General features: G+C 35.9%; 1 protein-coding gene across 16 annotated transcripts in view; it reads left to right on the forward strand.

Annotated features, from left to right (window-relative positions):
- Positions 1–22,754, forward strand: part of PPHLN1 (periphilin 1) — a 130,301-nt gene that overhangs the window by 63,129 nt on the left and 44,418 nt on the right. For 8 of the 16 annotated variants that reach the window (XM_005611088.3, XM_014740961.3, XM_005611086.3 and 5 more), the window contains 3 exons: positions 7,852–7,908; positions 10,604–10,683; positions 16,729–16,848. In XM_005611088.3, coding sequence (XP_005611145.1) covers positions 7,852–7,908; positions 10,604–10,683; positions 16,729–16,848 — 257 coding nt within the window. The remainder of the gene's footprint in view (positions 1–7,851; positions 7,909–10,603; positions 10,684–16,728; positions 16,849–22,754) is intronic. The other 8 variants (XM_070271261.1, XM_070271266.1, XM_070271259.1 and 5 more) reach the window with 1 other exon arrangement.

A 22,754-nucleotide genomic window follows, 5' to 3' on the forward strand; every position in this document is an offset into this window, starting at 1 on the left:
GTGTATTACTTAAATCCAGACTATTAATGATTTGGTTAAGAGGAAGAAAGTATCTTTGGAAACTAATTATAAAGCCTTTTTAAAAAAATGCGAGTAAAATGGAAGCTTGAGATTCTTACTTGACAGCTTGTGGTGAAGTTATTAAGTCCCTGAAGATAGTTATTGGTGAATTAGCCTTGTTTCCTGTTTCTCCTCTGAAACAGTTTCTAGAGAGGCATCTTCTGTCTGCTTTCAGCCTGGTGGTCAGTGGCCAGCACTCTAAAATCTTGAGCTGAAATGTGGAGCAGCCACAATGTAGTGCTCCTCTCTTAGGGTGTCCAGTATACCTTCCCCATCCTTTGAGGTCTAATACCTTTAATATCTGGAGTGATGAAAAGATAAGAAAGAAAGCTGGGAGACTAAAATACAGTGTAAATTGAATGAAATAGAGCATACGACTTTGTTAATGCCCTCATATTTATTTTGAGTCATTTAGCCGTGAAAGTAAAGTTCTTTAATCAAGAAAAAAGGTTTGTTCTGGGAAAACTCTCTTTACAGGTTACTTTGAATGTTCCTTAACTATTTGGGCTGAACTATTAAAATGTTTCTCTATACTCCTTTTGTTTAAACAGTTTTCAGAGTGGTTACTTAAGATCATCTTGCAAAAAGTTAATGGAGATGTCTTGTTTTAAGCAATAAATGGAAAAAGTAATTGTTATTGTACATATTTGTGTATTTGTAATAACAGCTTTTGCTTTAAATCTAAATGTCAAAAATACTCCTGGTACCTTGTTTTTCTTCAAAAACAAACAGAGGAACAGGGTCCTTCATTTTATCAGTCACTTAAACCGGGTTGATTAGGAATAATGTATTAATTTAATTTTTGATGTAAGTTGGAGTTTTGAGAAAGATTTTAAATGTTTCTCTAAATAACAGGTAAAAATAATTTTCTTCTTATGCCCTCATTTTGCTAATTTTTTAACTTTTAATTTTTAGCTTTCTGTTTATATTTTTGAGTAATTTTACTTATTTTAATGATCACTAGTAGGTTGGCCATGGTAACTATTTAAGGTCTAATTTTTCATAATTCTTATGTGCATTTAATATGTCTTTATGTGCTTAATTATAAACCACAGAATGATTTTTACTACTTTTTCAACTCAACTGCATATTGTCCCTTTTGTGCTTATACATGCACACACGTGCACACAAGTATTTAAATTTCTTCTACTTAGTCTTTTGGGTTAGTCCTATGGAAGTTTGTACTGCTTTAGAGTACTTATCCTCCCAAATCAAACTGTTGTTCTCCTTTTATGCTGTATGTGTAAGAATTTTCTGCCTATAACTTAATTGGGCTAACCTGGCCATACTGTGACTATAACATTATTATTCGTTCATTTTTTTGTCCATATTTACATGCTAACAGTATAGGTTGTACGAGTTAACCTCATTTCCCTTCCCCTTGTTTTTTATGATATTTTTCTGGTTAAAATTGTTTTGTTATAGATACCTTGTATATTTTTACCTTAAGTTTATTTTTATTCTAATTAATCTAACCAAACATCTCCCCATTTGCCAACTCTCTCAGCTATTTATTTACTTTTTTCTCCCCTTTCTCAAATGAATCCCATTGTTTTCCTATCTTATACTTTTATTTACCTTTTTTAGGATATTAGCATTATTGGTGACACCGGAGATTACAAGTTCAGTCTTCCGTACCCATTCTTTGTTAAAGTACTTCTTGTGATGTTTACTGTATCATAATCCAGTCTTTCCATCTTTATATAGCTCATTTTTTCTAAAACAATTAAAATCTTTTCTTGCAACAGCTACCTAATGCTAGTTATTTGTCTGAGAGCCACGAAGATATTTCCTCTTTTTATGTTGTTAACCTTTTATATATTTGAAAAGTACCATCATAATCTTCATGATTATTTTTTCCAGGTTTAAATATATTTAGTTTCTTCAGATTTAAATATATTTAGTTTCTTTATTTGACATGGTTTTCAGACCTTTTGCTTTCCTAATTTTCTTTCTGTTCCTTTTAAGTTGTGAGGCTAAAAGGGAACTTTAGTTTTGTCAACCACATTGTATTACTGGCCCTTATAAGACTATAGGCAACTGAAACCTAAGCCATTTTCACATATATTACTCTTAAACAAAAGCCCTTCAGCCTGTACTTTTTTGAGATGCAATTGTTCGTGTGTAGTTAATACATTTTAAAAAATCTAGGAATGCTAAATTTTACCTAATTAACTTTGGCTTATTATTCTTTTCCATCAAGATCTTTAAATCTTGTATATATTAGCAGCAGATAAAAATAGCTTTGTTTTACCTGCATATGAAGTATGCTTTATGTGTTTTGTACTAATCATTAATAATTATGTTGAGTAGCATAAGGTCAAATATAGAAACCTCTAGAGACCTCTCTCTGGACCTCAACCATTTATCTGCATTGTTTGCTATTATTCAACCAGTTGTGATCCCCCATCTTGTCTTCCTTTCCACTTGAGGATTTCATGGAAGACTTTGTCAGGTGCTTTGTGGAAACTCAAGTTACAAAGCATTCCTCTATCAAAACAGTGACATAAAGATTGCCTTACTTTGTTTTTGTAAATCTCTTGTGGCTCCTAGGGATGATTATGTAAGTACTTACAAAGTACCTCTTTGTTACTTCATTGGAAACATTTGCTATGGATTAATGTTAAATTTAACAGTGATGCTCATGTATTGATTAGGTTGTGTGACATTTTGGTTGAATTTTTGAAGTATCATTGCTATGGAAGATTTGCAAGTTTATTGCTTTTGTTGATCTGTATCTGTTTTTCTGTAGCTCTGACTTTGGGCCCATCCTCCCTTTATTTTCTTGGTATCAGCCATCATTAAGAATAAAAGCTATTTTAAAGAAAAACTATTATTCATCAATGTTTAATACTTTCTGAAAGCACATCTTCTAAGATAACTGAAAATGTACAAGAGTTAAAAAACTATTTTGAGAAGAGTTTATGTGAAAGACAGACTACATTATTGAGCTTCAGTGTAATGGGAAAAGACACGTCTTCAGACCTGTTGGCTGTGCATAAATTTGGAGGTCCACATAAATTTTTGGATTATAACTGAAATTCCCATAAAATTTGGGGATTTAATTCTGCCCTTAGAAAGAAGGCCTTTCTGTGCAGGTTTAGAGTGGTATTGGAGATATGGAAATAAGGCTTTAACATCAAATCCTGTCTATTAGGCAGCAGGAAGGGAGGATAAACCTATTCTCATAGCAGCTGAATATCATAGTGTTTCTTGGTTTGAAAGTCACTGTACTTATGTTCAATACTCATACAGTGTTCAGTAAAAATGTATTTCACGTAAATGGTTTGCCAAGCAAGACAGACCCAGTCTTTGCCCTCTGAGTTTATGACCTAGTGAGGGAGGCAAACAAGTCAGTGCACAGGAATAAACATTTTAGGTGATATCTGAAGGCTGGGTAGAAGTTGGTGGAACGATGCAAGTGGAGAAGGGTTATTGAGATGAGCTGTACTGTGAGCTGTGCTTGAAGAGTAAGTTAGTATTTTCCTGGAAGATCTTGTACTTTTACCTGATCCAGGCTATCAGTGTGCTGTTGAATTAGATTCTACAATACATTCTTCTTGTTTGAGAATCCATTGTTTACTCACAAGAGACTTTGGCTGTGAGTTCCCTGGGTGAATTCTAGGAGTACAGCTGTAGTTTTTCTGGCATCTGAGTGATCAAGGATCTAAAACAGTAATCAATTAATAATGTTTCCATATGGGTAGGCATTTATAGCATCCTTCTTTTAGGACTTAGTATGATATGTCAGTTGTACACATTCATAGTAGGTGCAGATGGTGTCATGTTTTGTTTATATTTTTAAAGGTGCTCTCGTGGGTTTAGCTGATGTGTTAAAGGAGAGTTCTATTGAGAAGTGTCCTTCCAAGTATTCATAGTTAATACACCTTTGCTTTAACTTGTTGCATATCTAACCTCCTAAAGGTGACTATTTTGGGGAAGCAGAGATGGTGCAAAGCTTTCTCTATCCCTCTATATGGTTGGGGGTTTTTTTCCTGTTGGTTTTTGGTGTCATTACCGCAAGAACATTTGTCTTGCATCTCTCCGTTTTCTATTTCATATCTTCTTGACTAAACCAGTAGATCTCTGGGAAATCATGTTCTTCTGAACCAAGAGCCCCAAATTTGCATATCTTCATCCATGATCCAGAAACATAAATCATTTCCTTAGCATCTTTGTAGGCACCACATCTTTATTTATTCATATCTAAATTTCTCTTTCAAAGATTCAGCTATCAAAGGAGAGATGAATGTACTACCTGTGCTGTGAAGTTTGTTTTGTTGATAAGACTTTCATTCAGAGGTGTCTGTTTTGTTCCTGTCCATTAGGCACTGTACCAAGAATTTAATAGTTTGCAAGACATAGCCCCTAACTTTATCATCTCTAATGGTGATTTTAATTTTTTTTCCCCTAGTAATGTCTTTTGTTTCTACATGGGTTATCAATAATTAATAACACATGATAAGATTGGATGAGTCTGGCTAGGTTCATCATTGCTTTCATCAGAAAAATGTCAGGAAGAAAGTGTATTTCTGAAAGATCGTATCAGATTTACAATTATATTCAAAGCATCATCAAATATTGTTAGTATTTGTATTCATATCAGCTATTATAAAGCGTACCAAATATTGTTAAATTGTTACAGAACTTCTAAATGTTTGTTGAAACATTAAGCTGCTTCTCTGGCTTTGATTTCACCTGCCTGGGAAGAACTTTTTACCTGACCTATGGAACCAGTATTTGAAATTCCCCTCCATATTCTTCCTCCCCATTTATTCTTTCATTCACCAATATATTGATTTGGATTTTGATTTCCATGCTGTCACCTTCAGAATTTTCCTTTCCTAGTTTCTTTCCTTCATCCTAATTTGGAACTCCTCTTCTTTAGCAAGTCACAGCAAAGATGGGAATGTGTTGAGCCTTTTTGTCCTGCTTTCAAGCAGGGAGTTAGTGTCTGCTTACTAAGATCATGTGTGAGCTGAATTTGAGGTAATGGCTAAATAGCCGAGGAGGAGCATTCTGTCAGTTAGAAATATAGACACGTGAGTGAAAGTGGATTTGAGAGACATTTCTATTCATAGTGTTGGTCGTTGCCACCTAAGAATAGCAGAGCAAAAAGGATTGAGCTTAGGACGAACACTTAGATTTAAGGAACAACCACCAACGAAGACGAAGAGAAAGATGTAGTTAGGAAGATGGAGGAGGACAAATACGGAAGTACAAAGGCGTGAAAATCAGCTGGCAAAATACTAAGAAAAACCTGTGTATAAATTGTTAAAATGCTGTCATGAAGGAAAAGAAGAAAGACCTTTAGTTTTAAAATAAACAGATCATTGGAAACTCTGGGTGAAGAGTTTAAGTAAGTGGAGTTGTTTCTGTTATCTCTTGCTGTATTAAAAAAAATACTGTAAAACTTAGTGGATTAAAACAACCACTTATTTGTTTCAGCTGGATGGTTTTACTAGTCTGTTAGGATATTATTAAATAGCCCAGGCCTGTTTAAGGCAACATAGATAGGAATCTGTAATTAAATGTGGAAATTTCTACAATGTCTGTGAAATTTGGAATCAAAATCAATAAACAGGGGCCGGCCCGGTGGCACAGCAGTTAAGTGCACACGTTCCGCTTCTCAGCGGCCCGGGGTTCGCCGGTTTGGATCCTGGGTGCGGACATGGCACTGCTTGGCACGCCATGCTGTGGTAGGCGTCCCACATATAAAGTAGAGGAAGATGGGCATGGATGTTAGCTCAGGGGCCAGGCTTCCTCAGCAAAAAGAGCGGGACTGGCAGTAGTTAGCTCAGGGCTAATCTTCCTCGAAAAAAACAAAAAATCAATAAACACAGCAGCAGTGTTGTGTGAGTAAACTGACTCTTCAGGGGAAGAACACCTGACTTGTGACATTTGCCAATATCCATGGAGTGAATATTACCACCATGACTGATTTCAGGCTACTGATGTGGAGTCACTTAGAGTTGGGAAGAGACGTGGACAGTCCACGCTCACCAGCTAATATGAGCCAGCCCCCAGACTCCAGACACTCTTGTAAAATATAACTGTCCTAATCTCTTGATCTATGAAGAATTTGAGGCAGACTTACAAAATAACCACTTAATAAAACAGGATTAAGTAAATGGATGAAGAATTTTGTGTAGAAGGGAAATAAGGATATGAAAATAAAAGTAAGAATAAAGTTAGTAATATATGAAATAAATGCCTATTATAAGGCTCTCAACAGTTGCTATAGGTGAACTAAGAATTTTCCCAAAACAAGAGAAAATGAGCAATAATAGTGTTCACGGTATACTGTAGATAAAAACAAATCAGCTGCTCAGGAGGAACTAAAGTTTTCCTAATGACAGAGAGATCAGTGAACAATGAAAGGAGGATACTGCATCTTCAACAACATTCTTAGAAAAGTAGGATACCAATATTTATGTGACATTTCTTGAAACATGTTTTTCATTCAGGATGCTGACAGTGTCAAAACAATTCAGAAAATGTGTGTTTTCTCAGAAAAAAAGGTAAAAGTGGCAATCTGGAAGCTATAATAGAAGAGTTTGAAATAAATGTTAAGTTTGTTTCTTATTGGAAAGATATCTGGGAGCTCCTACTTGTATATTTAGGCTCTTTAGAAAGCTGATTATATGTGCATCATTAAGAGTTTGCAGGTGAGGAAGCTAACAACATATTTACAAGATTTTAAATATGGAATAATTAGGGGTTCAACCAAGACAGTAACTGTGGATTTGTTTGTAAAGAAAATCATTTACAGTTATGTGTTGCTTAAAGAAAGGGTTATGTTCTGAGAAATGCATTGTTAGGTGATTTCATCATTGTATGAACATCCTAGAATGTGCTTATACAAACCTAGGTGGTATAGCCTACTATATACCTAGGCTATGTGGTACTAGTCTTAAAGGACCACCATGGTATGTGGGGTCTGTTGTTGACTGAAGCGTCATTAGGCAGTGCATGAGTGTGTGAGAAAGTTTGTATAAAAAGAATAGCAAGGGGCCAGCCCCGTGGCTGAGTGGTTAAGTTTGCATGCTCTGCTTCGGGGGCCCAGGGTTTCGCCAGTTCGAATCCTGGGCACAGACATGGCACCCCTCATCAAACCATGCTGAGACGGCATCCCACATGCCACAACCAGAAGGACCCACAACTAAAAAATACACAACTATGTACTGGGTGGCTTTGGGAGAAAAAGGAAAAGTAAAATCTTTAAAAAGAATAGCAAGATTTAGTAATAGGCTACTTGTTGAGAGCAAGTCAAAATGACTCCTTGCAGATAACCATTGTAAGCTCAGGGAACTGATATGATATATGAAAACCTTCGCAGTGTTCTTTTTGACTTCTAAAGGTGATTTATCTTTCACTCTTGATTTTTTGGTGTCATTCTTTAACCAATCCTTTCAATGTCAACTTGAGAGATTAGGTGCTTAGAATGATGAGTAAGACAGGATCCCCATCTTCAACTTTTGGCATCTTATCCTTTTCTCATTCCTTTCTGCCTATGCTATCCTTGGTTAGCGTCGTCTTCATACTTCATTGTTCTTGGACCCAATTACCTTCTGATCTGAAACAGAGATTTTCTTCTGTTCTGTTATTTATTCCTCTTGAGTGGTGGTTGCTCAGGCAGCCCAACTTGAAGGCAGGATAGGAAAGAGGTTAGGGTTACCAGCAAATGCTCAGAAGTTCCTGTTCTCATCACTCCTACTTCTGGGTTCTTCTCTTGTTCCTCCTGGGCACAGAGGTGCTGGTGTTAATTCCTCCCTGCCCACCTTTCCCTAGAGTCCGTGCGTGCTGGTGCCTCCTACAAACGGCAGAATCAAGGAAAGCCAGAAAGAGGTGAGTTTTGAGCTAGATTTTGATTTGGGATTGTGAAGGGGTGGGGGGCTTGAATTGGTAGAGGTTATAGAAATGGGAGAAGTGTATAACTGCTCCATCATTCTACTGTCGGAACCAGAGTCGACCAGCAGTAGACTCAGAAAGTAGGATTTGGGGGGATATATGGGTTGGTTGTCTGGGCTAGCCATTCTTGGTCAGGAACAGCCACCTCATCGGAGATTGAGATCCATAGAATAGACAAGTCAGTGGCAGATAGGACCTGACAACAGTAGGGTCAGGGGATTTCTATTTGCCTTTTCTGTGCTCTTTCTGCTGCCATCTGTATCATCCCTTTTCCTTATCTTTTGCTTCTTGCCTGCCCTTCCACTTCATGCCACAGGTATATATGAATATATGTGGATATATCATAAACCACCTGCCCTACCCTTCAGTGTTCCTTCGCTTCTGCACTCTGAGATTGGTTGAAATCAGCTTAAAATAGCCCTATGCAGCTAAATTCAGGGAAGATCCCAAGTCTGCACTTGGGCATCATACTTGGCATACCTGTAGTGCTGGTGTCTTGTTTGTGAAGGAAATGCTATGTAAGAGATTAACAGCTGCTTATGGAAGATTTTTTTCTGTGTCTAGCTGCTACGTGCCAAAATTGAGCCTATAATTATGCCTTTAATTAGGATAGTGTGCTGTGCTGATTGGTCCAGCTGCTTATCTTCTTTTAAGGAATTGCATATCAGAATAGGATGGGGAGGTCATTATTGCATCCTAAGGGTAGAAAAATACTTCATCTTTTCATGTAATTTTTGAGTGCCTACTCTTTTCTTAAAGGAATCAAGCTAGTTGGTCCTGGATATTCAGAAATAAATAAGCTGTGATACTTGTTCCTCTAGGAGTTTTGGTGCAGTGGGATAAATTGACACTGTCACAGTACGATGTGGAATTTGCCATATGCAATGGAAATACAGCAGGGAATGACTAAATAAACCATGCTCTTAGTCATTTGGGGACATAGTGATGGTTGGTATCATTTTACTTTTGATTTTTAAGGTCTGCAGGAACTTTTAAGCTTGATTAGTGTGAAAGCCTCTTAATGATACCACAAAGTAAAGGATTCTAGGGGCCAGCCCCATGGCCTAGTGGTTAAGTTTGGTGCACTCCACTTCAGTAGCCTGGGTTTAGTTCCTAGACACGGACCTACACCACTTGTCAGTGGCCATGCTGTGGTGGTGACCCACTTACAAAATAGAGGAAGATAGGCAACAGATGTTAGCTCAGGGTGAATCTTCCTCAGCAAAAAAAGAAAAAAAAAAAAAAGGAGGTTCTGGGAGTATGTCTGTTTTGAGACTGTTGGAACTTCAGAGTTGGAATAGTGTGCCTAGAGCAGTTCTCCACCTTGGCACTATTGACATTTGAGGCTGTATAATTCTTTGCTGTGGAAGGCTGTCCTTTGCATCTGTAGGATGTTTGGCAGCATCCCTAGCCTCTACTTACTATGTGCCAGTGGCACTCTCCCACTTGTAGCAATCAAAAATATCTTCACACTTTGCTGAATGTCCCTGGGGAGGGTGGGGCTGGGGTGTCCTGAGAAAACCTTTGTGAGTCTGCAGACATTGGAAAAAGATGTTACTCACTACTGCCCTAGGTGGTTGGAAGCCTTTGAGCCTGCAGGCCCTTACTTAGCTATCTCGATCATAGCAGGAAGAGCTTAAGAGGCTTTTTGACTGAAGCTGGCTTTGCCTCAGTTTCAAGATTGTTTTGTCTCTGCTTTTGCTGTTGACTGCTTTCCTGGCCTTAACCCGCTGTTCAGTCATAACCAGCTTCTGTGTCCCTCTAAACTTGGTGCCACTTTCTCCTCTGTAATTGTCAGTTTTCCTAGCAATTAAGAGCAGAGGATTTATGTTATATTTGACACATATAGACAGTTTAATAAAATGTTTTTCTATCAGTAACAGCTTGCTATTATTTAAATAAACCCATTTTTTTGTTGTTGTTGAACTGGCTATGGTAATATTTAAATGTGTTTTCTGGCTTAAGTTTCTATAAAAACAATGGTATACATAGAGTACTATGTGAGTGTCTGAAGTGACTAAAGATAAAGGTTAGTGACTTTAGCTCATACAGATTTATTTTTAACCATTTAACAAATATTTGGGTACTCATTCATACCAAGCACTGGATTAGTGCTCTAGGTTATAGTGTTCTAGTTTTTATTTTTATTTTTTAAACTATCTCAACATTTCAGGGATACCTACTAAAATTTGTACATGCCTCTCTCTTTGAGCTACCGCTTAATTAACTAGTTCTCTTTGGTGGTATCTATATAATAACCACCCTCGGGTTTTTATTGTGATTTATTAAAAATTAACTTTTGGGAACTTCGAGGAGGAAGTATTTATGATTTTAAAATGTTTTTTTCCTTTCTTGAGGCCTTCTCAGTGGTCCTGTGCTTGTTAAGTGGCATTGATATGGCCTAGATTGCCGTATATGATGTCCATTGGTTCTAGTTTATTTGAGATTTGTGATGGTGCCCAGCCTCTGAGAGAGATGGGTGGATTTAAAAATTAACAGATTTAATTTAATAATGTAATGAAGACTTCAGTGCTAAAATGAATGTACCAACCCCCCCATTTATTCAATTACAAAGTTATTCTAATTGAAAACAAACAAGCTAGAAAATTGCATTTCATATTTTCTCATATAGGTAAAGAGAGACCTGTTCAGTCTTTGAAAACATCAAGAGACACTTCACCCTCAAGTTCTTCAGCAGTTCCTTCATCAAAGGTTTGTTATATTTCTAAAATCAACTTAAAGAGGAATTAAAAAGTAAATGAGATAGACTATCACAAATGCTTGTATTCTTTACTGTCATACCTAATGTAGGGGGATGTAATTTGCCGCATTTAAAAACTTGAATTTTAAGTAACTACAACTTGAAAGTAACTACCAGAGAAAATGAGCAGTTTTCTCATAGAACTTTTTCCACAGGTTATGCTAAAATTAGTACGTACTATGGTCTTGGCTCATCTTGACCGTAACCAGTTGGCAATGAATATTCAGATGGGGCATAGGCTGTGCTTTTATTTTGGAAGTGGGGGTTTAGGCAGAAACCTAACATTTGTTGTATAATAACTTGATTCCGGATACTATATTAAGTATTTTCTTCTCTTATTAATTCATACAGAAATCCTATGATATAAGTAGAAGTTAAATAATTTTCTCAAATTATTTCACTAGTGAATTCTTCCAGAAATTTAAAGAATACCAGTACTTCTCAACCTCTTCCAAAAAATAGAAGAGGAGGCAATACTTCTAAACTCATTTTATGAGGCCAGCATTACCTTGATACCAAAACCAGATAAGGACACTACAAGAAAAGAAAATTACAAGCCAATATCCTGGATTAACATGGATGCAAAAATCCTCAACAAAATATTAGTAAACCAAATTCAACAGCACGTTAAAAGGATCATACACCATGATCAAGTGAGATTTATTCTAGGGATGCAAGGATGGCTCAGCTTCCACAAATCAATCAATGTGATACACCACATTAGCAAAACGAAGGATAAAAATCCTATGATCATCTCAATAGATGCAGAAAAAGCATTTGACAAAATTCAATATCCGTTCATGATAAAAAACTCTGAACAAACTAGGTATAGAGGGAATGTACCTCAACATAATAAAGCCTATATATGACAGCCCACAGCTAACATCATACCCAACAGTGAAAAGCTGAAAGCTTTTCCTCTAAGATTAGGAACAAGACAAGGGTGGCTACTCTCCCCACTTTTAATCAACGTAGTACTGGAAGTCCTAGCCAGAGCAGTGAGGCAAGAAAAAGAAAGAAAATGCATCCAAATTGGAAACGAAGAAGTGAAACTCTGTTTTTAGATGACGTGATATATATGGAAAACCCTAAACACTTCACCAAAAAAACTGTTAGAACTAATAACATAGGAGCCGGCCCCGTGGCCTAGTGGTTAAGTTTGTGCGCTCTGCTTTGGTGTCCCACGGTTTGCCGGTTTGGATCCTGGGTGTGGACCTGCACACCGCTCATCAAGCCATGCTGTGGTGGCATCCCACGTGGAAGAACTAGAGTGACCATCAGCGAGGATATATATGTGCTGTGGCTTTGGGGAGGAAAAAAAAAGAGGAAGATTGGCAACAGGTGGTAGCTCAGAGCCAATCCTTCTCACCAAAAAAAACCAGAAAACAAAAAAACTTAAAATGCAAATTCAGTAAAGTTGCAAGATACAAAATCAATATACAAAAGTCAGTTGCATTTTATACACTAATAACAAACTATCAGAAACAGAAATTAAGAAAACAATCCCATTTGCAAGAGCATCAAAAAGAATGAAATACTTAGGAATAAATTTAACCAAGGAGGCAAATGATCTGTACACTGAAAACTGTAAGACATTGATGAAGGAAATTGAAGAAGACACATAAATGGAAAGATATTTTGTGTTCATGGATTGGAAGAATTAATGTTGTTAAAATGCCTACACTACCCAAAGCACTCTACAGATTCAATGCAATTCCTATCAAAGTTTCAATGTAATTTTTCACAGAAATAGAAAAAAAAATCCTAAAATTTGTATGGAATCGCAAAAGACCTTGAGTAGCCAAATCAATCTTGAGAAAGAAGAACAAAGCTGAAGACATCACACTTCCTGATTTCAAAATTTATTACACAGCTATAGTAATCAAACCAGTATGGAATTGGCATAAAAGCAAACACATAGATCAATGGAACAGAATAGAGAGCTCAGAACAACCTCCTGCATATATGGTAAATTAATTTACAAATGAAAAAACCAGGAATATACAATGGGGAGGGGACAGTCTCTTCAATAAATGCTGTTGGGAAAACTGGATAGCCACATAAAAAGGAATGAAACTGGACCCCTATTTTACACGACATACGAAAATCCACTCCAAGTATATTAAAGACTTGAACGTAAGATGTGAAACAATAGAAGTCTTAGAAGAAAACAGTTGGTAAGCTCCTTGATGTCATTCTGGGCAATGATACTTTGGATTTGACACCAAAAGCAAAGGCAACCAAAGCAAAAGTAAACAAGTGGAACTTCATTGAATTAAAAAGTTTCTGCACAGCAAAGGAAACCATCAACAAAATGAAGAAGTATCCTATGGAATTGGAGAAGATGTTTGCAAATCATATATCTGATAAGGGGCTAATATCCAAGATATGCAAAGAACCCATACATCTCAATAGTAAAAAACTAAAAAATTTGATTAAAAAATGGGCAGAGAAACTGAAGACATTTTTCCAAAGAAGAGATACAAATGGCCAACAGGTACATGAAAAGGTGCTCAACATCACTAATCATCAGGGAAATGCAAATCAGAACCACAATGAGATATCACCTCATACCTGTTGGAAAGAGTGTCATCAAAAAGATGAGATAACAAGTGTTGGTGAGGGTGTAGAGGAAAGGGAGCCCTGTACTGTTAGTGGGAATGGAAGTTGGTGCAGCCACAAAGGAAAACAGTATGGAAGTTTCCTCAAAAAATTAAAAATAGCACTATATGCTCCAGCAAACCACTTCTGAGTAGATTTCCAAAGGAAATCAAAACAGGATTTTGAAGAGATTTCTACACTTCTATGTTCATTGCAGCATTATTTGTGATAGCCAAGACATGAAGATAACCTACGTGTCCCTCAGTCGATGAATGGATAAGGAAGATATGGTATACAACAATGGAATATTATTCCTGTGAGAAAGAAGGACATCCAGCCATTTGCAACAATATGGTTGGAACCTGAGGGTGTTATGCTAAGTGAAATAAGTCAGGCAGAGAAAGACAAGTACTGTATGATCTTGCTTATATGTGGAATCTAAAAATTCTGTGAATTTCTGAATTCACAGAAACAGAGACGAGAAGGCTGGTTACCAGGGGCTGATGGGTGAGGGAAAAGGGGAGATGTTAGTCAGAGATTGCAAACTTCCAGCTATAATATGAACAGGTTTTGGAGATGCAATTGATAGCATAGTGATTATAGTTAATAGTACTGTATTTTATACTTGGAATTTGATAAGAGATCTTAAATGTTTTCCCCACAAGAAAGAAATGGTAATTATGTGATGTGATGCAGGTGTTAGCTAACCCTATGGTTGTAATTATTTTGCAATTTAAAAAAAAAAGTAGGTGTATACATTTTATAGAAAAGGCTCAGAAGTTAAATAATTTTCTCAAGGACGGAGCTACTCTTCACTGCATCGTTCTCATTCTTACCCTCCTGGCCTCCCAAAACATGTTGAAAAGATGATCTATGGTTCTAATCCTCAAAACTTCAAATTTTTCAGTGTTGCTGTTTCCATCTGTTCTCTGCGCTTAGAGGTTCTTTTCACCGACCTCACACTCTCTCTCTATGTGTAACGTTGTTACTTGTATTCTCTTTCTTCACTTCTTTTTGTTTTTCCCTCTGTGGTATGTTTGGCTTTTCAGCAAAAGCAGACATCACCTGGCAGGCTGGTGTTCAGGGGCCGGCTGCTTCCCTACCTCAAAGAAATAAAGAAGGTGTTTTTGTGACAACTTGTGTCTTTAGAGCTTTCTTGGAAGTCTGAGGATTTTCGAATGCTGGGTTTTGAGTATGAAAGATTGATTGGTTTTTTTGGTTCTGTCTTACCATATCAATGGTTCCTTACCCAGCTGAGAGATTGGCTTGTTCTTCTTGTTGGGTAGAAATGAAAGAAAAGTAAATAGTACTTGCCCATCCAAGTCACTCTGAATATTTAAATTATGATATGTGAAGTTTTCATTTACCTGAACTATAATGCAATGTAAATATGAGTTATCACGTAGGACTTTGTGGTACATGTTAAAACATATTTAGTGGGGAACAACCATAATGGATTTTAGATATTTTCCTCTGACAGTTTACATAGATGTTTGCATTTTTGTCCAAAAATGGAATGAGAATTCCAGAATTTTAGATGTATAATCATTTTATATATTGGGTAAGTGCAGCCTCCTGTGTCCTTTTTGCGGGGTTACGTGATAGCTGTGGGGAGCTTTATTACCTAGATTTCCTAATTTGGTGGAGGACTTTTTCTTTTAAACGTTATGGCTGCCCTCATGTACGAATAATTTTTCGGAGTTTATTTTCTGCTGTTACAGGTTAGTTTCAAATGAGAATTTTTCAAGTGTGCAGATTTAATGACAGATGAATAGAAGGATTCAGTTATAGAAGATTTGACTTCTTTACTGGAAATAACTTATGATGTTTTGTTTTGCTCTATAACTTTCCTTTCAAAACAGATACAAAGAAAAGTGGAGTATAAATTTTTTTTCTTGGAATATCCATGTATATGTGTGTCCTTTTTTTTTAAAACTGTTTAATCTTATTATTAAATAATAATAAAGGTATTACTTGTACGTTTGTAACCTTATGAATGGGTACGGCTTCAGAGTAAGATAGGCTTCCTCAATGACTGGAAACATTCCATGTAAATACATTGTTATTATTTTAGTAAATGTTATGGATGGCAAGCCAGTAGTTTGGTAAATTGAATAAGCTATGGAGGGAGGTCAAGGGCCTTTTTCATCTGGAACACCTAGTTTTCAGTTCCAGCTCAGCATTTATAGTTGGGCTAATGAAGTCTGCCCAAACACCTTCATGGAATTCGATTTATTTAAAATACTTTTTTTTTGGTTTGTGTGTAAAAGCACTTTATAAATGGTAGTGTGTCATGACATGGGAATTTTTACTTATACTGTCATCCATAGAAGATATATTTGGAATCAATGATGTGAGTTTCGAGGTGGTGACAAAATTCAGGGTAAAGGGCCAGAGTTTTGAAAATGTATGCTAACGAAATAGAGTGGAATCCAAGAGTTACCATAAAGGCCTAAGGAAATAATTTTTCTAATTTTTGCCTTACAAATTTTACATCTTATTCTATGACACAGGTCTAAACAGTATTGTGGGAATCATCTGTGATCTAGAAAAAAACATTTTCTTCCTTTTTATATTGACCCCATGAACTGATTGATCTATGTTTTAGTATAACAGATTTATAGCAATCAATATGGAAAAGAAAGAAAAGCTAAAGTACCAAGCATTATGCTAGCTGTTTTCAGGTCTGTTACCTCTCTTGATTCTCAGAATTACTTTGTAAAACAGTGAATATTATTAAGCCTTATTTTGTGAATGAGGAAACCAAGGCTCACAGTATCATAAATTATGTGTGATCATCTACCCAGCAAGTGCAGCCACTTCCATTCAAACCCAGTTCTGTCTGTAAGTCCAAATCCCACACCTTGTTTAGTGTTGCATGTGGTTGAAGAAGGGAAGTAGTAGTAGAGATCACGAAATGAGATTTAAATGTATAAATTTTGTATAAAGAGTAGGAATTGTATAAATTATTATGAATTATAAAAATAGCATATCTGGACTTTTCTCTTGCTTTAATTAGAAATTTACCTTGATGAAATTTTGACATTTATTTCATTAAATATGATTCAGGATAGAAAGTTGAAATAAGTGTGATGTCTCATATATTCTAAATACTTTTAGTATATTGACAGTGTCTTGTTTTGTTCCCTAAATGAATTTCTGAAGGTTATGTAAATGAATTTGAGTCAGTCTAGTCTATATGTCCCAAAGGAATTGCTTCTTAAAGAAATTCTATGTTTAATATTTTTGAAAAAGCAAATAAAGAATGTTCTTGTTCTCTATATAAATGTGAAGGCTTATATGATTTTAACTGTATGTGGGGTATACTTCTTGATGTATTTGAAGTTTAAAAGCCCCTGAGAATTGTAACAGAGCTAGTCTTTTGTTTTTATTAGGTGTTAGACAAACCCAGTAGGCTAACTGAAAAGGAACTTGCTGAGGCTGCAAGCAAGTGGGCTGCTGAAAAGCTAGAGAAGGCGGATGAGAGTAACTTACCTGAAATTTCTGAGTATGAGGTAAGGCATAATTTCTCCTTTATGTTTCACGTCTGAGAGCTTTGTCTGGATTTTAAATTATGGATGGAAAAATGTGGTTTATTCTAGTATTTTAAAATATGTTTGGGGAAAATGTCCTCATAGATTATTAAAATTTACCACACACAGTAATAGTATGAATATGAATGACTCTGAACTCGATAATTATACTGTGTGTGAATATCTCTGATAGTTTAGATGTGTAAGAATAGTATAAATATGAAATATAAGGAAAATATATTATTTAAATGCTGCTTTTATGGGCCTTGCTGTTGAAAGTGTCTCTGGAAATCATGCTAAGCCACTGTTCATAAACCAGTGAATTCAGAAAAAAATCTAATTAGACCTTGGATCTTGAGCTATATTTATAGTGTGTGTTATACTCTGTGCAAATGATCTCATAAATATCCCAAGAAATGAAATCATGCATTGTTTAGGCTACCTGTGACCTTTGATGCGTCTTGAGTACCGAAAAATTAGAGCATTTTAGGGTTCATAAGATACTATTTATGAAATGTTTGTATTAAAATATTTGAAAATGAACTGAAAAATTCCTCTATCACTTATAGCATCTCGAATGGGAAATACAGACATTTCATGGGTAAAATTAAGCTTTTAGATTCAGGATTTGGTACTAGAGGAATCACTTTGACATGATAGGCAGAGAGTATTAAAATCTTCTGGCTTTTTAATATATTGTTGGATGACTTTTATGGAAGATCCTTTGACAAAAGAGATCAAGCGTTGGAATTAGACGTGCAAATTATATACGTATATACATCTTCATACACTATGAAAAGATCCTTTGCAAAGTAGCTAATGTACACTGCTCACAGAAAGTACAAACCAGTACAGACCTTATCAGTACTTATGCAAATAGAGCTTTTCTTTTTTAAAATGCTGATGTGTCATTTAGATATCAGTTGTTCTTAAATAGGTCTAGATTTCCTTGTTATTATAGCTATAATAGTAGATAGAGATTTATGCATATTCTCAAGTAAATGTATCAAAAACATCAAGCTGTCCCTCTTTGGCACTTTCCCAGCAGTATTTAAAAGCATGAACAATGCAGTAATACATTTAATAGGGTCATTTTGCCTATTTTCTTTAATAATTTAGAATAATGGTTTTTATATTAATAATAGATATGTTTTTTAATTTATTCTTTATTATGAATATTTTATAGTAATATAATTTATATAAATTATATAAATAATTTATATAATTATTTTATATTAATAATAGATATCAAAAATTGCTGTTTTGGGGGCTGACCAGATAGCACAGTAGTTAAGTTCTGATGTTCCGCTTCGGCAGCCCTGGGTTCACCAGTTCAGATCTCAGGTGCAGACCTACACACTGCTTGTTGAGCCATGCTGTGGCAGGCGTTCCACATATAAAGTAGAGGAAGGTGGACACAGATGTTAGCTCAGGGCCAGTCTTTCTCAGCAAAAAGAGAAGGATTGGCAGCAGATGTTAGCTCAGGGCTAATCTTCCTCAAAAAAAAAAAAAAAATTCCTGTTTTGGAGAACTGATAATTTTTCTTAGAGTACTTAAAACCAAAACCTCCAAAAATACTACTTTATTGTTTGCTAAATACTTTATCTGCAGTTAGCAAGGCTTTGTTAAGATATATTCATCCTCTCCCCATAATTTTTTGTATCTCTTTATTAAAAAAAACCTCACTATCTGCCTTTCCCCGATTTTAAATATTCTACTTACATTCTTTTATCATCGTTTAACTGCATCTTGACTCTGAGTAGTCAGTGACATTGGAGCTACAAAAACTTTTTTTTAACCTCCTTATTTTTTCTCTAAAATATGCCCAGAATTTGCTAGATTTTGAATTAATGAGAAGTAAATAATCTTAAAAATCTGTCAGTGAGGTCATAGGTGAGACATGATCTTTTGTTGGAGCAAAGGCATGGTGAGTGGGAGTGGGAGTGAGATTACTTCAGTATGTTTGTTACCTGGTGTACATCATTAATGTTGAGCAGCAGCATGAGCAGTGTTCTGCATTAGAGACACCAGCATAACTGTCAAGGAGCTTGCAGTCATGTTTTGTAGAGATAACTTACTATCCTTCAACAAATGGCTGTGAGAGTTTTGCTTTTGGCTATCAGAATGAAAAGCAAATTATTTGAAGGCTTTTGGAATGTCCCAGTAGAACAGGTTGCTTCTTGCTGTAGAGGAAAATTTTAACGTGTTTCTTATTTAAATGTGAAATACGTTATATCCACATATAAGATGTCATTTTCTGCTTCAGTGTCTCCACTTACTCTGTCCCCAGTGAAGAATGCCCATCTTCCATGAACCTCTTTCAAATTCATATTCATTCGGTGGCATCAATAGTGTTTGAGAAAATAAAATTCAAGATCTTTCTTGATTTCTCTTTCCTCCCCTTCCTATTGTAAAATTTAAGCCTGCTTTGTTTTTCTCTGATGGCTTTATATTGCCTTTATTAAAAATTTTTTTTCTTACTAGTTTTATATATATATATAGAATGTATCTCAAGCACTTATCTTGTTTTCCCTCCAGTACTTTGGATAATATATATCTAACTAACTAAACTAAATTTAATTACTAAGTTCTTTTTTCCAGTTTTATTGAGATATAATTGACATACAGCACTGTATAAGTTTAATGTGTACAAGATAATAATGACGTGACTTAGATATATTATGAAATGATTACCACAAAAAGTTTAGTTAACATCCATCATCTCAAAGATACACAGAATGATGTTCTGTCATTAGGTGCATAAATGTTTATAATTGTTATAGCGTCTTGCTATATTGAACCTGTTATTAATATATAATGTCCTTGTCTAATAACCTTTTTTGATTGAAAGTCTGTTTTGTCTGATAGTATTGTAGCCACCCTTGCTCCCTTTTGGTTACTGTTTGCACAAAATATCTTTTTCCATCTTTTCACTTTCAACCTATTTCTGTCTTTGGGTCTCAAGTGAGTCTCTTGTCCTCAGCATATAGTTGGATCATATGTTTCTATTCATTTTGCCAGGCTCTGTCTTTTAACTGGAGAATTTGTAATTACTGAGAAAGGGAGACTTACTTCTCTCATTGTGCTATTTGTTTGTGTGTTTGCTACATGCCCTATAGCTTTTTTGTGCCTCATTTCCTGCATTTCTGTCTTCTTTTGTTTAGTTGATTTTTTTCCACTTAAGTGTTTAAATTCTTTCTTTTTGTATATCCTATAGCTAGTTTGTGATTAGCTTGGAGATTACATTTAACATCCTAAAGTTATGACACTAATTTGAATTTATGCCAGCTTAACTTAAATATCATATAAAAACTCTGCTCCTTTACTGCTGTGTCTCCACCCCTTTTGGTTGTTGATTTTACAAAATTACGTGTTTATATATTGTGTGCCCCAAAACATAAACTAACAATTATTTTAAATGCGTTAGTCTCTTAAATTATCTAGAAAACAAGATTTGGAGTTACAAAACAACCTTATAGTAATACTGGTTTTTACACTAAGAATTTGTTTTCTTTAAATGTAAGTCTCTTAAATCATGTAGAAAACAAAAAGTGCAGTTGCAAACTGTTGTTACAGTAATACTAGCTTTTGTAATTGCCCATGCGTTTACCTTTATTGAGATCTTTATTTCTACAGATGGCTTCAGATTACTGTCTAGTGTCCATTTATCTCACCTTGGAAGATTTTCTTGAGCATTTCTTGTGTGGCAAATCTAGTAATCATGAACTCTCTCAGCTTTTGTTTATCTGGAAATGTCTTAATTTCTCCCTCCCTTTTGAAGGACAGTTTTGGTGGATATAGGATTCTTGGCTGACAGTTGTTTTTGTTTTTAAGCACTTTGAACATTTGAGTCCGTTGTCTTCTGGCCTCCAAAAATTTTCAATGGGAAATCTGCTTAATCTTAGTGAGAATCCCTTCTCTGTGATGATTTCACTTCTCACTGCTTTCAAGATTCTCTTTGCCTTTTGAGAGTTTGATTATAATATGTCTTGTTGTGAGTCTCTTTGAGTTCATCTTACTTGGGGTTTGTTGAGCTTCTTGGATGTTTGTATTCAGGTCTTTTATCAAATTTGAAAATTTCTTCAAATATCTCTCTGCGCCTTTCTCTCTCTCTTCTCCTTCTGGGACTCCCACAATATGTATGTTGGTTCCATTAATGATGTCCCACAGGTCCTTTAGGCTCTGTTCACTTTTCTTCGGTGTTTTTTCTTTTTCTTTCTTTTTTTTTTTTGCTGAGGGAGATTCACCCTGAGCTAACATCCACTGCCAATCTTCCCCTTTTTGTATGTGAGCCACCACCACAGCATGGTAACTGACAGATGAGTGGTATAGGTCTGTGCCCAGAAACTGAACCTGGGCTGCTGAAGTGGACCACGCTGAACTTAAACATAGGCCACCTGGGCTGTCCCAGTCTTTTTCCTTTTCCTCAGACTCAATAATCCCCATTGTCCTATCTTCAATTCACTAATTCTTTCTTTTGCCTGTTCAAATCTGCCTTTGACTCCTTCTAGTGAAGTTTTCATTTCAGTTATTGTGATTTTCAGCTCTGGAATTGCTTTTTTGGTTTCTTTTTATATTTTCTGTCTCTTTATTGATATTTCACGCATCATTTTCTTGTCTTTCTCCACATCTTTCTTTAGTTCTTTGAGCATCTTGAGAGATAGTTATGTTAAAGTTTTTTGTCTCGTAGATCTGCCGTTCAGTCTTTTTCAGGGACACTGTCTGTTGATTAATTTTTTTCCTTTAAATGGACCACACTTTCCTGTTTCTTTGTATGCCTTGTGATTTTTTGTTGAAGACTGAGCATTTGAATCTAATAATGTGATAACTCTTGAAATCAGATTCTCCTTCTTCCCAAGGATTTGCTGTTTTTTATTACTTTTTTTGTGCTTTGATTGTTGTAAGCAGTTTCTGTGCTGAGGATCAGCTTGAGGTGTAAACTTAGTCTTCTCAAGTCTTTCTGAGCCTTTCCCCTGGAACGGGCGGTCACTTTCTAACTTTGCCTATATATACAATTATTTTGGATGTCCTAATCTTTAATGCCTGGCTCCTGAAAGAAGAAAAGGTGAAGAATGGAGCGAGAATGGTGCTGGCCTTTTAACTCCCCTGGAAGTCACTTCAGCTGGAGTGGGAGGGACTTGCAACACAACAATGCTAGGAGGTACAACGGCAATGGTTGTCTGCCTCTTTGTCTACACCTCTGTGATCAGAAGCAGCAATCAGTAATCAGAGCACAGTTCCCCACTAGTTGGAGGATGGGTACTTTTTGCCCAACCTGTCTCGTGGAAGCTATGTGCAGTCTGCTGTAGGAACACGTGCATAGCTTCCTGCCAAGTGACTAGAGGTGGGTGATGGGCAGCCAGTACTCTACTAAAAGCTGAATTTAACCTCAATTTACTGTCCATGTCTTCCCCTGTAAGGTGCAAGGCTTCAGCAAAGTCCAGTGTTCCAAAATAGTTACGAAGAGAAAGTCTGCCAGTATAATTTTTGTGTAGATTTGGAGAGAGCACCTGGTGCTTCCCACACTGCTGTTTTCCCAGAATCCTCTCCCCTTAGATGATTCATATGCTTTGAATTTAAATCCCTTAAAATATATAACTCAGACTTGTAAAAACTAGGTTTTTTAAAAAGTACATTATACATGAAGGTGTCAGAAATTGAAATGGCACCAAAGTATGTACAGTATCTCCTCTCCATTCTATTCCTTACTTCTAAGTTATCCCTATTGAGGCAACCTTTCTTATCATTTTTTCCCCATAGATTGTATCCATCCAGAGGTAGTCTATTCATATATACACCTAAATGTATATATACCCATACTTTCCTCCGCTCTTTCTTTTTTGACACAATTGTCATATATTTTAGAGAATAACCTCCAGGACTTGGCA

This window comes from Equus caballus, chromosome 6 (assembly GCF_041296265.1).
Source record: "Equus caballus isolate H_3958 breed thoroughbred chromosome 6, TB-T2T, whole genome shotgun sequence".
Classification (NCBI taxonomy): domain Eukaryota; kingdom Metazoa; phylum Chordata; class Mammalia; order Perissodactyla; family Equidae; genus Equus; species Equus caballus.